Below are 16,596 nucleotides of genomic sequence, written 5' to 3'. Positions count from 1 at the left end.
TGTCTGAACCAGTACATATAACGATAATTAGCATCCTTTGTATGATTACACCACATTGTTGCACTTTGACCTTCCCTTTCCCACAGTAAGGGTGTCTGTTCAACATCACTTCCATCAGTCAGACCTGTGTGTATAACAGTACTAGTTACATAGGTGGACATTTAAACTCATGCAGTTGACAGCTTCATAAAGTTTGTTCATTTCTGATTTTTAGAATAATATTGAATTTTACCTTTTATCCAGAGCACAAATACCAAAAAGCTGAGCAGACTGTGTCCAATAATAGTCATGTTCTAAAACTGAGAGTCACATTCATCTACCAGTGTAGTTACACAGCTATAAAGAGTTGCAGGTAGGTGTGTCACTGTCACAGTGTGTGACATTCTGTGAAGTCGGTTGGTTGGGTTTGGTGACGTGAGAGTTGCTCAACTGAAGCAAGCGTCTCTTTAAAATTCTGGGGAATCAGGCTTTAACTGACCTGATACAACACATGTGGTCAGTTCTGATCTTGAACAACAATATGATAAGCACAATCCTTCTTTAAACAAACAGCTATCCAATTTAATGACATTTTTTTCAGGTAAATCAGGAGAAAGTGAGACCAAACTCAGTCTTCATTTTCATTGTTTCCTGTGTTGTTTTTTATTTCACGTGTGTTGTTGGAAGGCAATTTCTAAAAGTTTGTTTATATATCGTGAGGGGTGTGTGAGCGTAAATATCGTACAATTAACACTGAAGGTAAGTATACTTTCCTCTTTGTCCAAAATTAATGTTGTGATTTGTTTGTGTATTTATGCTTATTTTTCTGTTCATTCTGACTGTAGCAGTACAAGAAAATTATGCTTCCGGATTGCAGAGGAGTTTTATGATTGCATACCCATAGTTACTGCAGATATTGCTTAGTATGACTGTAAATCTGAACAATGAGCATTGAGTGCCCCCTACAGATAATTAAACACACTGATGTCTTCAGTTCATTGTGAAACCATAGTCTGGGTATTTGTGCAGCTCTTTAATCCACCTGCATCACTGTGTTTACTCACAGCACAGAAATACACTCCACTGTCTCCAGGCACCAGCTTCTCCACTGTCAGAGATCCAGTCTCATAACTGATCTTTGTTGCTGGAAACTTTTCCTCACTGAAGCCACTTTCATAAGTATGCTGAATTTTTGGAGCTGTGAAAACAATTTGCTTTATTTTCTGTCCTGGCAGCTGTTGATACCAATACATCTGAGAGTAATCAAAATTCTTAGTGTGATTGCAGGTCATTGTGGCAGACTGACCCTCTGACTTCCATAGCAGAGGAGTCTGAGAGACATCACTCCCATCAGTTAGACCTGTAGGTGTGAAAAATCAAATTATGATACAGTGCCTCATGAACACCACGAAATTTTAGCATTAAATTAAAGCTGAAGACACAGGTTATCTAGTCTTCAGCATCACGATGAAACATACCTCCAAACCAGAGCAAAGCTGCAGAGAGTTTGATGAGAGCAGCTGTGAACATCATTGTGTTCTGATAACACTGTGAGACCAGACTCAGTCTTTTTCTGTGTTGGAGGTGTGGTATGACAGCAGAGATGAGTCACAGGTGGGAATGTGTTTGAATATTTTTATCTTGTAACACCAGGTGCTTCACTGTAACAATACTACCTTATGTGTGACTGCATATTTAACAGTGTGAAGCAATATTTTCATCTAATTGATCACTTCTGCTGCAATTCTCTTTGCACTATTTAATCTTGTTCTGTGATTTTGTTAGTAACTGTGCCAGAAACATGTATGGGGAAAACCATTTATATCTGGGAATGTTTGTGGTGTCTGAGGTCCCCCTACCGTTTATGTAACAGCTGTGAACATTGCACTGAGGTTTTTGTTCAGCTCTCTGCTGTGTCTGTATCACTGTGTTGGCTCACAGCACAGAAATACAATCCTTTGTCATTTGGCTGCAGGTTCTTCACTGTGAATGTCCCTTTATCAGCAGTTGGCTTGGTGACTGAGAATTTTTCTTTACTGAACTCTCCAAAGTCTTGATCATCATCTTTTTTCCCTCTTGTTGTGAACACAATTAGTTTCATTGTCTCTCCAGGCAGCTGTCTGTACCAGTACATCTGGAAATAGAGATCACCCTTTGTATGGTTGCAGCTCATTGTTGCACTGTCACCCTGATATTTCCACAGTATGGGGGTCTGGGTAACATCACTCCCATCAACGTGACCTATGTATGTATAACAGTACAGAATGCCATATTGAACTTTGATTGCTCACATCCTTCAGCATCATATCAAAATATGATTAAAGTATATTTACTGCAGCATGACAAATGCAACTCTATATAAGTTTGAATGTTGATTTTGTTGCAACTTACCCAATTCCCACAGCAAGAAGACTGCCAATGTGAAGAGAACTTGTTTATTGATGATGACATCCATCTTTTGTTGCTCAGAAACTGAGCCACAGTCTCACACAGATTAAATGAAGAGCTGCTGATGGGAGTGTCTCTGCGCTGTGAATTGTCAGTGATGTTGATAGCATAGTGGTACAGTGGGTCCCCCTTCAGGACATCCCAGTATATTAACTTTAATTCTTTTCAGTACCTTTGATTATGATTATATGAATTATTTTCAATAGTTTAGGCAATCTAGGATCATTATTGTGCTCTTAGCTAAATAAAATCGAAGACCACAATCTACTGGTGTGAGTGACGGAGGTTTGACGTTACTGCAGACATATTTGAGTGCATCAGATTATAGTGAGACTGTGTGTGGTTGTACTTGAGGTTTCCCTACAGCAGAGCAGGTAATGGGAACTTTGCCCAGAGGTTTTTGTTCAGCTCTCTGCTCTGTTTGTATCATTGTGTTTACTCACAGCACAGAAATACCATCCTTGGTCTTTTGGCTCCAGTTTGTTCACTGTGAATGTCCCAGTCTCAGCAACAGTCTTGCTGGCTGAAAATTTCTCTGTGCCAAAATCTCCATAGTCATGCTCATTATCTTTTTTGCCCGTTGTTGCAAACACAATTAGTGTCATGGTTTCTCCAGGTAGCTGTCTGAACCAGTACATCCAGAGATAGTCACTACCCTTCGTGTGATTACACTGCATTGTTGCACTTTTACCCTCCCTGTCCCACAGACTGAGTGTCTGCTGGACATCACTTCCATCAGCACCACCTGTGTGTAGGGGAGTGAAAGTTAAAGAAGTAAACAATTTTAACTCTTGCAGAAGACAGTTTCCCAGAATGTTAGATTTCTAGAATATGCATGATAGTCTTACACTAGTATACCTTTTATCCAGAGCACAGATACCAACAAGCTGAGCAGACTGTGTCTGGTGATAGCCATGTTCTAAAACTAAGAGTGTCTTTATTCTGTCAGTGTAGTTACACTGATATGAAGAGTTACAGGTAGGTGTGTCACTGCAGTGTGCAACATTGATCATGTGGGCTGATGCAAAACATGCTTTCTTTCTGTAGGCTGGGTTTGTTGATGTATATAAATATGAGTATAGTATGAGCTGAAACTGATTTTTGATTAACGTAATTTTGCCAATAATTAATATATTTTTTATCAATATAAATTAAAACAGTGTAATCAGTAAGTCTTTGAATGTGGTTGGTGCAGGTGGTTGTCACTCATCTCTGAGAGATGCAACAAGTTAATTGTAGTTGTTATGTTTCATTTTAATATTCAGACTATGTTAGGAATATATCAAAGAATACAGTACACAAACCAAAAAGAATGTAATTTAAAAGCAAAAATACTCTAATCTCTTTAACAGTAATCTGTTTAATTTGCAACTTGCAGAAGTTTTTGTTCAGCTCTCTGCTGTGTCTCTATTTCGACAGTATGGGGGTCTGTCTGTCATCATTCCCATCAACACAACCTGCGTGTGTATAACAGTGCAGAATTCCATATTGTCACAGCTTCACACAGATTAAATAAAGACCTGCTGGTGAGTGTGTCCCTGCACTGTGAATTGTCAGTAACTATGTTGGTGTGGTGGTATTGTGGATCCCCCTTCAGTACATCCCAGTATATTTGATCTCATCATGCGATACGATGTTTGGTTATCCTTTTTTTTTCTTTTCAAAATCACAGACACACATTAGTGCTTAAAGATGTAAAGAATAACACTTACTATCACAATTTAGTAATAATGTAGTAACAGTAGACTAACTATGTGGAAACAAGAAGGAAATATTGAAGTCTGTGAAGTTTTTATACATATAAATTGTTCTAATTGAATAAATAAATACAATGAATGCACATTAACAGGCTTCTATATATTTCACATATGGCTCAAATGCCATTGTAAAAGCTTGAACCATCAGATTCCGCAGCTTCCCTAATAATTTTTTATTATCTTACATCTAGTCCAATATACATTAAACAAGAAAAATGAAGACTGTTTAAAACATAAGATGAGAAAACGCTGACACTTCTGTGAAAGTGGGTGAGAACAGACACTATGGCTTATAGAAGAACAGCTAATTTTATTAGTAGGTAATAGGCATACTGGAGAAATTGCAAGCAAGAGTATAAGTAGCCCTTTTGTTATTTCCTTAAAAGGTGTCTTCTGCAGCTCCTTCAAGTACAGTTAGTTTGGGAAGTATCTTAGAATTTTTTTGAAGATGTCTGCAGGAGTTTGTGAGTATTTCATGATTGTAAAACTTGCAATAGTTGATTTTCATACATGCTCTGAATTCAACAACAAACTGCTTCAAAGGCCAGTTTGGACATTTAAATTAAGTCATGACAACAGTTTACATGAGCAGAACTCTACTCTTACTTTACTCTCCTTGAAATCACTGTCAGAGACTTTATGCTTTGACTGCTGTCGCGCAGGTTTATCCAGCAGAGGTCACCCTGAGATCTGTTGAGCTGAATCCTGCAGACTGTACACATGTACAGACTTCACTGAGCAGAAGCTCAGACAAGGTGAGTATAACTGTCAGGATGCCATCAAACGGTGCCAATAAATGGATCTGAAGAGTTAGCTGGAGAGGAAGAAGAAATAATATTGTGGAAATTCTGTTCACTTTTCATAGAATCTACACATCTGTTGTGCCTCTTTGTTTCTTTTAAGAAGTATACATATAATGAAGAATCAGCATTCCCTTTGCCTGATATAATTTCTAATAGTTTTTTGTGGTTTTTTTTTTTTTTGGATGAAGTGTAACAGATGTAACTGTTGCAATAATACTGTAATAAATACTGTAATACAACTTCAGTACACACACAAAATAAATGTGCTGCTTCTAATGTATGATAGATTAACTGAATTGAATCGATGATGTCTTCGTCACTATTTTTGCATCTCTGAATACAAAACATGAGTTTGTACAACAAGGGGTCATGCAGCATAACTAAGATTTCGTTTACAGTGATGTGCAGAAGTCTAAGACCACCCCTCCGTTTGCATTTTTGTTGTCTTGAACAATAGTTCCCAGTTCTTTTCTAGTTTGTTGAACATTGGCTCAACTTTGGCTGCTTTCTCTCATTACTTATTTTCAGTCTAGTCCTTGTACCTGTCTTTGTCCTGGTTCAGAGGAATTATTTTGGTTTTCCCAAAAAGACTGATTCTGTTCATCTGGACGTAGCGTTCTCAGTGGGAGAAACATGATTGGGCCTCTTTCAAGATGTTTTTGTTTTTGTTTCTACTTAACACCACTAAACACCTGAGTCATTTATGCACAAAAATGTACCTAACTCAAGGGATGAATGAAACAATTTTAGATTGTATCTTTATACATTTATTACTATCAGACTGTTCAAAAGCATAGAATTTCCCCAGTGTGGAAAATCTATCTTATCTCTCTATATGATTTCTCATTGAAACTGTGTGCTGGAGATCTTGTCAAAATTGAAAGAACGAAGAACATAGAAAACTACTGTCAGATTTTAGTCTGCTTTTCATCACCATTTGGAGCACATACTATTGGAAACAGATTCATTTTTCAGCATCAACAACCCAACAATCCCAAACACGCTGCCACACTTTTTAGAATAATTTTTGCTTCGTATTTTTAGTGCTCTTGCTGCAATGAGGGATGAGAAAGATAATTTTACTCCCATATTAGCTTCTCTTCATTGGCTCAGTGTTAAATTCTGAATTTAATTTGAAATTCTTTTCTTCACATATAAGGTTATGAAAAATCAAGCCTGTCATATCTTAAAGGGGTCCTAGTTCCATATTGTCCCCAGAGCACTTTTCTAGGCTTTCCCTCCCTAAGCCTGGCTCTGCTCTATGTTTGCATGTTTCAATAAATGTCTGCACCTATTTCCCATTTTCTTAGGAAAATATAAAGAAGGGTGCCTCAAGAGTTTTGCAGAGTCCCTGCTTGAAACTGAACATGAGGATGCAGCATTTTGTTTCTGTGTTTGCTGAAGTGAGTTAGCATCTGTTTTTTATTATTTTTATTTCACCTTTAGTTTTATGTAACAAACATTATCCTATGAGTTACCTCTCTTGGTAAATGTGATAGAAAAAACAATAATAATGCATATCCATAGTGTTCTAGGAAACTTTCTTATTGTCATTTCTTTGTAACCTGAAAAATATTTGTACACAAACAAAACACACAAAAACAAAAATACCTTGTCAGAGTTGAGACTCTGCAGTTTGAATACTTTTGTTACAGGATGTTTCCGTTTGAGCTCTCTACAGCCATTATAAAAATGACCAAAATAACTATAGTTTAGATTGCATAGTTCTCTCTTTTAATTGAATCTTCAAATACAGTTGATTATTAAGTTATTGTATAGTTTTTGGAATGCATTATCTTTGCTCTGTTATTCTAAAATCATAAATATTTACATTTAAATTATGAAAGATATGGAAAATTTCCACCTATAAAGATCAAGGTTTCCCAAAGGAGCTATAATTATCTTGCACGTGTTTATAGCTCCATATTTCCGTTGCTGCCTCACAGATGTTATTTTCTGTTTATCTGACAGGAGCAACCGCAAACATGTTTTTAAAGGAAGCAAATGAGGAAAGTAGAACACATTCTTCATCTTACCGGGGCACTGACAAGAAAAACAAGATGTAGTGAACGGTTTAGACAAAAGCTATTGTGTAACTGCCTTCACTCAAACACCCTCAGTGGGGTTTTTTTTTTTCATTGCTTAAGCATGCATTCAAAAAATAGTTGCCATTTGACAGCAGCACAATTAACTTTACATTTCTTATCTGCTCCAACTAAAAAGATTCAAATAGAAATATCTGTTCCACATCAGAGTTAAGAGCTGTTGTAGGTGTTGTAATTTTATTGCTTTGGTTAACACAGAAATGGAAGTTTTTCCATCTGTTTGCTCATTGATGTGCAGAGCGGGGAGTTGATGCAAAGCTGCAGGTGCACACTGTGAGCCGGAGGTTGTGGTAAAGTGGAAGGTTGCACCTCCGTCGTTTCTCAGCACAGAGAGCGAGCTGCAGGCTGCTCTGTGACCACATCCTCTCCTCTGCTGTTGCACTCTCCTCTGCAGGGTTTCATGCCCTGGTTTGACTTTTTTGTTTTGACCTTCTTTAGTACACAGATGACTGTTGTTACGTGTACACTCACATTCTTATAGTTTCCTACTGACAGCTTTTTACATAAAGAGAATGTAAAATGTAATACAACTGACTTATATGTGCAAAGTGAAAACAGCCTACTTTAAAAAGGTCATTATGTATTTAAAATAGCAACGTTTCTCAGAAAATGTACATCACCTTTCAGTTTCTATGTTTATGACCAAAAATGAACCAACTTCTGAAGCTTTTCTGAGTTGAGATGCTTCAGTATTATGTAGGAAGAAAAGGAACTGACTTCTCTGAAAACAGGAAAGAATGCATTTTATCTCTGGAAAAAATCTTGTTCTGTGTGAGGTGAGATGTGGGTGCAGAGAGGGGGGAAAGGCAAAGTCAAAAGGAAAGAAATGACTGAAAAGATCCTCTCATAAATGTTTATTGATATGAAAATGAAGCATTAAGTGGAAATTGTTCAGCAAGAATACAGCCAGTGTTTCATAAACACAATAAAACAAAACTAAAATTAGCCAAACTTACTTTCATGCATTAGCTTTAATACTATATGAAGATTTAACTTTTGCATAGACCTGCATGCATCTTTTCCTCTATACAAATGGGCTGCAGCACACAAAGTTGTGGCAATAAAATCAGCATCTTTTATAATTTTTATTTACAAAAAACATAAATGATCCAAGTCCCAAATCTTTGGTCAGTCCACAGCTCAGCTCTTATTTTTTACGTTTTCCTGGTGAACTCTGTAACACACATAAAGGACAATCTGTGTTAATGCCAAGCAAACAGTTGTATTTGCTTTTATTTTTGTTGTTTTTATTTTTTTAAGGACAATGTAATTGGAGTTCATGTTCAACAAACCTGCAGCCTCCACACCAAAAATCCAACAAAGGCTCCATAGAGGCAGCTCTTGAAGATAAAAACGGCGTAGGAGAGTTTGGCTTTATTTGTGATCATCAAATATTTCTCTGTTAAAAAATGAGAAAATGAAGAAAAAGAGGAAATGTTCAGTGTACTATGTGGAGGCAGTTTTCAGTTGAGATTTTGTTTAGACTTTAGCAGCAAATTCAAGTTTTTACAGTTTCTTACATACACTGCTTCCAGTTTTGTGCCTGTGATGATGATTTGAACTGTAATAAAACCACAAAATATGTATTTACCTCTTCCCATGCCTCTATCTTCTTTATCTAATGGAGGAATAAAATTAATTAGAAAAGAATACATTTATTTCCCTTGTCATCAATTATGGATCATTTTGTGCTCCTAAACTTACCTTCAATACCAGATATTTCACCTAAATGTTTGGTGGTGTCCGTTCCATTGTAGAAACTGACAATGCAGGAAAAGTTTTTTCCCTTCGTGAACCAATCTTTAGCAGAAACTCTCAACCTGCTTGTGATTCTATAGGATACAGAGGGGGTTTCAATGCGCTCTGCAGCTTCATCTGTCGCCACACCATCAGTGATGTTCTTTCCATCGATTTGCCAGAAAACTTTAACATGGTCAGGGTAGAACTCAGTGGCCACACAGACGAGGGTCTTCTTCCTTTTCTTGTCTTTCTTGTTTTTGCACTCATTGACTGAGGGTGCCAGTACTGTTACCTTTGGTTTAATGGGATCTTGCTCTGCAAGAACAAAGACAAAGAAAAATCAAAATGATATACATATGACATAAAATTGCCTTTAGATCTACAAAGAAATCAATCAACATTTATGTACCTGGGAATTCTCTACAACAGTCAGACATAAATGTTAATGCATTGAAAATACAGTAGAACTTTTCAGTACTCATTAATGCAGAGGATGAGTTCAGGTATTTATTGTTATTGCAGTGATCTTACCAAGAACTGTTAGTTTGGTGCCCTCTCCAAAATAAGCAGGATAATTGCCAGAGCACACTGCTGCCTGGTGTGTTAAAAACTGACTACTACAATCATTCATTTTAAAATTTTGTTCACGATCAGGCCAGGACATATAAAGTCAACTATCACAACTATAACAACCACAATGAACATTTACATTGCATTTGCATCCACAGTTTAAGGTTTTTTTCTTTCTTTTCATTTCATTTAATCTAGTGCAACTAACAAAATATTATTTTCCAAATGAGACAGTGTTGCCACTTATACATTTTTTTTGTGCAAATGCCAAATTTTACAACTTTATGATAACTTATGAGCACGATATTTGATTAAGTATAACAAACTCTTGTGCTCAAACAACTGTTGCATCTCAATTGCCATCTTTATCTTTTTTTTATATCTTGTTATATAAATTTTAGACTCCTTTACTCAATACAGCAATCACTGAACAAGACAATAATGCATTTATTTACTCAGCAATAACTTTTCAGATTTAGACTACATGATAATAAAAACATGATTTCTTTTTTGTAAATAACATTTTCTTACCCAGTACTGTGAGTTTGGTGCCACTGCCAAAGTAAGCAGGTTCATAGTTGTTCACACTGATAAACTGTTGCATAAAAAACTGCTCAAGCTTTCAGCACTGACAGCTGCAGACCTTATTTTTTGTGCTTTTAAAGATAGATTTAATTTGTGGCAACACACAAATTCAGATAAAATGTATAAATTAACTAAGTATCTATCCCTTTTTGATTATATCATACTACTAAATAATTATCACTTAAAAGATTTTACACAAATACTGTACCAGACTTGTCTTCTTTGCTTTCAAAACAAAAACCTTTTGTTATGTATTTCATGTACTAGGTTTGTATCTTCCAAATAACTTTTATAGTCTTACCTAAAACAGTGAGTTTAGTTCCAGCTCCAAAATAAGCTTCTGACTGGGAACTCACAGTATTTCACAGAGCTGATAAGAACTGAGTGTGAGAACAATATTCTGGGCGCAGAGCCAAATGTTTCATAGGCACAGTACTTTAACTGGAGAACACAGATAACACTTTTTTCTCCTGGCACAAGAAAACTTCTACATAAATTACTTTTAAACTTTAACGATTGCCCACTTTTTTCACTACCATAACATAAAGGTAAATAAATAAATGAAACATATACTAAATGTTGTCACTCAACCAACACATAAACACCATGAGAGTAAAGCCCAGCTGATTTTTGTTGGAAGTTTTCTTACCTAAAACAGTGAGTTTAGTTCCAGCTCCAAAGTAAGCCTCGTTGTAGGAGCACAGAGACTTTGTACTGTGACAAAAACCCTTTCTAGTGCCCCTCTTTAACTGTGCCACATGGAAATTATTCCAACTGTCAATTTTTTACATGTAAAGAATTTGACTTTAGCTACCTGAGTTTTTGGTGTGATTTTAAAGTTTTAGAGGCAGCTTAAAAAAATCAGTCCTCAACTTTATTTAGTGACCTTTAAAATGTTTTCTTACCTAAAACAGTTAATTTTGTTCCTCCACCAAAGTGAGCCTCTGAAGCACCAGAGTCACAGTGCACCTGATCACTGCTCAAAACAGCTCAACACATGCTGCTTCTGCTTTGCTCCTTAATTCTTTGCTTACTTTTAATGAACTAAATGTTACTTTTCTTTAATTTAAAAATCCCACATATGCTGCACTGCTCTTTTAAGTTTTTTATAAGTGTAATATAACGGGCAACATTCAGGCAACACTTATTCTTTAATTGGTTTTAATTTGAAACATTTATGAGAATACATTTTGATTCGTCACTTACCAAGAACAGTTAGTTTTGTTCCCTGCCCGAAATAAGCTTCATACTGACACAGCATTTAAACCTCAGAGCAAAAAGCCCTGAGCTGAGACTACGGAGAACTCAAACATATTAAGCTTGTTCAAAAAAGACTCCACTCCAGGGATAACTAAAATAACATGTTTGGATTCATGTATCCAAGACCTTACTGCAGACATACATATACTCATGTATAGTTTTTATTTCTTACCTAAAATGGTTAATTTTGTTCCTCCACCAAAGTAAGCCTCTGCACCAGTACCAGTGTCACAGTGAAGTTAATTAGTGCTCAAAACAGCCCAACATGCTGTTTCTACTTTGTATCTTCATTTCATTTAATCTTCTTCATAAAAACTAATGAAGTTTCCTTTTACTTTTCTTCAAAGTAAAAGTCTACATATATTTTTACAGGTTTAAATGCCAAACACCTTACTGTAACACTTTTTTCAGCTTTAACTGCTTTTACTTTGACATGTTTATGAGAATAAATTTTGATTCGTCACTTACCAAGAACAGTTAGTTTTGTTCCCTGCCCGAAATAAGCTTCGTTCTGACACAGCATTTAAACCTCAGAGCAAAAAGCCCTGAGCTGAGACTACAGAGAACTCAAATACAGATTGTTCAATAATGACTCCAGTTGGGAAATTTTAACATCTTATTTGGATTCATGTATCCAAGACCTTACTGCAGACATACATATACTCATGTTATAGTTTTTGTTTCTTACCTAAAACAGTTAATTTTGTTCCTCCACCAAAGTAAGCCACTGAACCAGCACCAGAGTCACAGTGAAGTTAATTAGTGCTCAAAACAGCCCAACATGCTGTTTCTACTTTGCATCTTCATTTTTTTGGTTTCTTCATAAAAAATAGTAAAGTTTCCTTTTACTTTTCTTTTTACTTTTTCTTTTAAATTAAAAACTCTAAATGTGCTTGACTGGTGGCGTTTTTGTTGTTGTTGTTGTTTTTACCAGTTTAAATGCCAAACACCTTACTGAAACACTTTTGTCAGCTTTAACTAGTTTAACTATGTTTATGAAAAGACATTTAGATTTTTCACTTACCAAGAACAGTCAGTTTTGTTCCCTGGCTGAAATAAGCTTCATAATTGGCACAGTGTTTAAGCTTCTGAACAAAAAGCACTGAGCTCAGACTATAACGAGTCCAAGTACAGTAAGTTTGTTACCAAGCTGCTCATGTAAGAAAGTTTTTTATATTAGTTATTCCTCTGGCCCAAATCTTATTACAAATTTTATGTATAATTTTTCTTTCTTACCTAAAACAGTTAATTTTGTTCCTCCACCGAAGAAAGCTTCATAACTACCAGTGGCACAGTGAACTTAATCTGTGCTCAAAACATCACGATGCTTCTTTCACTTTGCTTCTTTAAGCATTTAAGCTACTATTAAGAAAAGAAATCTGAAGCAACAGCTGCCCTTTAACATGTTTTAATTATTTCTGTGTTGAATTGATGTGAGAGAAAAGTTTTACTTACCAATAACAGTCAGTTTTGTTCCCTGACCGAAATAAGCTTCTCTATCAACACAGCGCTCAGGCTTAATGTCAAAAAGCACTCTAAACATCTGAGCTCCTTACATTTCTTTTTGCAGCTTCACCCTTGAACATCTTCATGCATTTATTTGATTATTTCCATGCTTTACTTACCTAATACAGTCAGTTTGGTTCCTTTTCCAAAGTAAGCTTCGGTGTTTGTCACAGTGCAAAATACTCAGCATGAAACTCTTTCTCTACCACACTTCTCTTTGGGAATAATCTTTGCTCATACTTCTGCCAGCACTTTTACTAATCCTTTGAACAAATCGATTTTCATCCAACACAATAGAAAAAGTGAAATATTTACCTAAAACTGTCAGTTTGGTTCCTTGGCCAAAGTAAGCAGGATTGCCAGTGTTCACAGTGCAAAATACTCAGCATGAAACCCTTTTTGTTCCAGAATAACCTTTGACAAACGTCTTTGATAATACTTCTGACAACACTAAGGCTCTAATCAAAATTGCATTTATCAAAACACAGAAATAAAGTGAAATATTTACCTAAAACTGTCAGTTTGGTTCCTTGGCCAAAGTAAGCTTCGTTAGCATTGTCACAGTGCAAAAATACTCAGCATGAAACTCTTTTCACGCCTGAGGGTTGTGTTTACTTATAATCCTGTCAATACTAAGCCTCTAATGAAAGGTACATTTTTGGAACAGAGCAGTGAAGTGAAATATTTACCTAATACAGTCAGTTTTGTTCCTTTTCCAAAGTAAGCTTCGCTGCCCTGACACAGTGCAAAAACACTCAGCAAGAAACTCTTTTTACGCCTGAGGATTGTGTTTACTAATAATCCTGTCAATACTAAGCCTCTGATGAAAGGTACGTTTTTCAGAACACGTAAATAAAGTGAAATATTTACCTAGTACAGTCAGTTTTGTTCCTTTTCCAAAGTAAGCTTCGCTGCCCTGACACAGTGCAAAAACACTCAGCAAGAAACTGTTTTTGCACCAGAATTATCTCTGAGGATTGTCTTTACTAATAATCCTGTCAGTACTAAGCTTCTGAATAAAGGTACATTTATCAGAACACAGAAATAAAGTGGAATATTTACCTAAAACTGTCAGCTTGGTTCCTTTGCCAAAGTAAGCAGGTTGGTTGTTGGTCACAGTGCAAAATACTCAGCATGAAACTGTTTTTGTATCAGAATGATGTTTGACAATATTCTTTACTAATACCCTTGTCAATGTTATGGCTCTAAACAAATTTACAGTTCACAAAACACACCAGTAAAGTGGAATATTTACCTAAAACTGTCAGTTTGGTTCCTTTGCCAAAGTAAGCAGGATCAGAAGTGGTCACAGTGCAAAATACTCAGCATGAAACTTTTTAGATCTGACTAATCTTTGAAAATCCTATTTACTAGAAGTTTTCTCTATACTAAGGTTCTAATTAAAGTGACATATAAGAAAACACAGTACTGAAGTGAAATATTTACCTAAAACTGTCAGTTTGGTTCCTTGGCCAAAGTAAGCAGGTTCAGTGTAGGTCACAGTGCAAAATACTCAGCATGAAACTGTTTTTGTATCCGAATCTTCTCTAAGGACAGTCTTCATGGATACCTCTGTTTAGTCATATTTATCAAAAACTGTAGTAAAATGAAATATTTACCTAAAACTGTCAGCTTGGTTCCTTTGCCAAAGTAAGCAGGTTGTGTGTTGGTCACAGTGCAAAATACTCAGCATGAAACTCTTTTTACACCAGAATAACCTTTAGTTAGTATTAATGAACATTTATGTTAACACTGAGGCTGTAGCCAAAGTCATATTTATCAAAAAATGGAAGTAAATTTTTACCTAAAACTGTCAGCTTGGTTCCTTGGCCAAAGTAAGCAGGATCATTGTAGTTCACAGTGTTCTCTGTTCAGCTTAATATTTCTGCTGTTTTTAACAACAAATTTTTCCTTCACTCTTATGCTGACATTTACACCCTTTTAATTATAATCGACTGAACCGAAGCTTTGAGATATCCAACTTACCTAAAACAGTGAGTTTTGTTCCTTTTCCAAAGTAAGCTTCAGTTCCAGAGTCACGCTGATGTCGCCCTCTGCAAAAAACTTTCAAATCTTTCCAGAAACATCCAGTTTACATGTATTCTAATAATTCAGATGGTCTTTAAAGGCTTAAAACATCGAGGGTGAGCTTCACATTGTCCAAATTTGGTTAGTGTGGCAAGATGACAGCACAGACATCCTAATGTTGCTCCTATGAACAACAAGTTAGAAAAAAAAGTTTTTCCATTAAAATTTCTACATTTAAACAACTTTTCACTACCAAAGTGTTCCTCCATCCCCGACACCTTCAGATTAGTGATTTTTCCGCTCTAACAACGTTTTAAGTTGCATGTAGCAGTCTTCACAATGCATTTTAATGGGAGGAGGTTTTTGTACGACGGCTCTATGGGATTGTATCACCGTGGCCCCCTGTCCCCACGGTGAAAAAGCATCACACAAAAACCTTGCGTCTTTTTCGTTCTCTCCTCTCTCCTTCCCCCACCCCGCTTCTCCCTATCTCAGCCTCCATCTCTGTCTGCCTGTGAGCGCAGCTGTGCAGGTCGGGCTGACTGACGGCTGAACGCGCTCCAACCTGACTGCTGCTATTTCTGTGACAGCTAAGAAAAGAAGCAGGAAGGGAGGGCAGAAAAAACACAAAGAGACTTTTTTATTTGTGTTTGTAGTTGCTCAGAGGAGGTGACATCTCTGGTGGTCACAGCGCTTTATCCAATCAGTTATCAGTAAGCAAAATTCACTGAGAGATACAACAAGACATTCTTTACATTTCTCAGCCCTCAATTTCCAAATGTTTAACTTTCAAATGAATACAGAGCACAATTGCTCTTTATAATACAAACCAAGGTCAAAACTCTACATTTAGTATTTTCTCAGTGGTTCGGATGACCTGGTGTATTGTTATTGGAAGGTTTTCATTTTCTGTGTGATCCACAGATAGTTCTCAGACTCTTTAAAGCCTAAACCATAAAATAATTAACAGAAAATTCTCTACTTTTCAAATGGAGCATTTGACCACTTGACAAATTTGTTTGAATTTGTTAAAATTTGAATTTCCACATATGACTTTTAATTTGTATTTGCTGCATCTTGTTTTTTGTTGTTGTTTTTTAATGCTTAAAATGTATTGTGGAATTTATTTAGGTTTTTTGGGGAGTAAAATATTCACACTAAAGTCTCAGAAACTCAATTCTCAAAAACTGAACGTATCAAATATAAATCACTAAACTTTAAGGGCTTAAAGAAGCATTATAGCTTTTTAATGTCTCCTTAAAGAATAAGTAAATGGCTTCTTTAAAAAGTATTATTGATTTTTTTTTTTTTTTTTTTTTTAGCTCATTCTTCTGGTGGATATGGCTGCAATTTTAAGCATATCCCCAGTCTCATTTTTTGAATTTCTTTTTCAGGATCTAAAAATCAACACTAGTTGTAAAGCACTACAGAGAGGACAGTGTTCTCCTTTTGCTGCTGAACATTAAAGATAATGGACCAAATATTTCCTTCTTAGCTAAAAGAAATCAATTATGTGCGTGAGGAAAACTCCATATGAATGCTACTGGTGCTCTGTGTACGCTGGGTGTGTAGGTAGTCTACATTAGTCAACAACAATACCATAACAACAGCTTGTACTTCTGCCCCCAAGTGGCAACAAAAATCTGTCATATACAAGGATCCCTTGGATCTTTTGGATCCTGTTGGTTGTGGGTTGGAAAGTCCTTGGAGCTCTTTATTATTGATCAAGTCATTCCTGTGCAGTTTTTATGGTGTGATGCATTATTCTGATGGGAGAGACCACTGCTGTCCCGGAGTGTCAGGTGGCTGTCTCAA

At 36.2% G+C, this 16,596-nt stretch overlaps 1 protein-coding gene and 1 gene segment (V, D, J or C); both read right to left on the bottom strand.

The window, feature by feature from the left end:
• Window positions 1-2,831: 2,831 nt before the first annotated feature.
• Window positions 2,832-3,343, bottom strand: LOC113012689 (T cell receptor beta variable 29-1-like). The segment is given in 2 exon segments: window positions 2,832-3,172; window positions 3,286-3,343. Coding segments are annotated over 2 exon segments (399 nt in total).
• A 4,588-nt stretch (window positions 3,344-7,931) lies between these two features.
• Window positions 7,932-16,596, bottom strand: part of LOC113011536 (immunoglobulin lambda-1 light chain) — a 47,953-nt gene continuing 39,288 nt past the window's right edge. The window contains 6 exon segments of the mRNA XM_075410359.1: window positions 7,932-8,266; window positions 8,385-8,417; window positions 8,420-8,491; window positions 8,684-8,710; window positions 8,797-9,147; window positions 14,558-14,620. Of these exon segments, the coding sequence (XP_075266474.1) occupies window positions 8,247-8,266; window positions 8,385-8,417; window positions 8,420-8,491; window positions 8,684-8,710; window positions 8,797-9,147; window positions 14,558-14,620 (566 nt within the window). The 3' untranslated portion in view covers window positions 7,932-8,246.

Source organism: Astatotilapia calliptera, chromosome 19, assembly GCF_900246225.1.
Source record: "Astatotilapia calliptera chromosome 19, fAstCal1.2, whole genome shotgun sequence".
In the NCBI taxonomy this organism is placed as follows: Eukaryota; Metazoa; Chordata; class Actinopteri; order Cichliformes; family Cichlidae; genus Astatotilapia; species Astatotilapia calliptera.
Note: the sequence above shows the minus strand (reverse complement) of the source record. Positions and strands in the feature narration are given on the sequence as shown.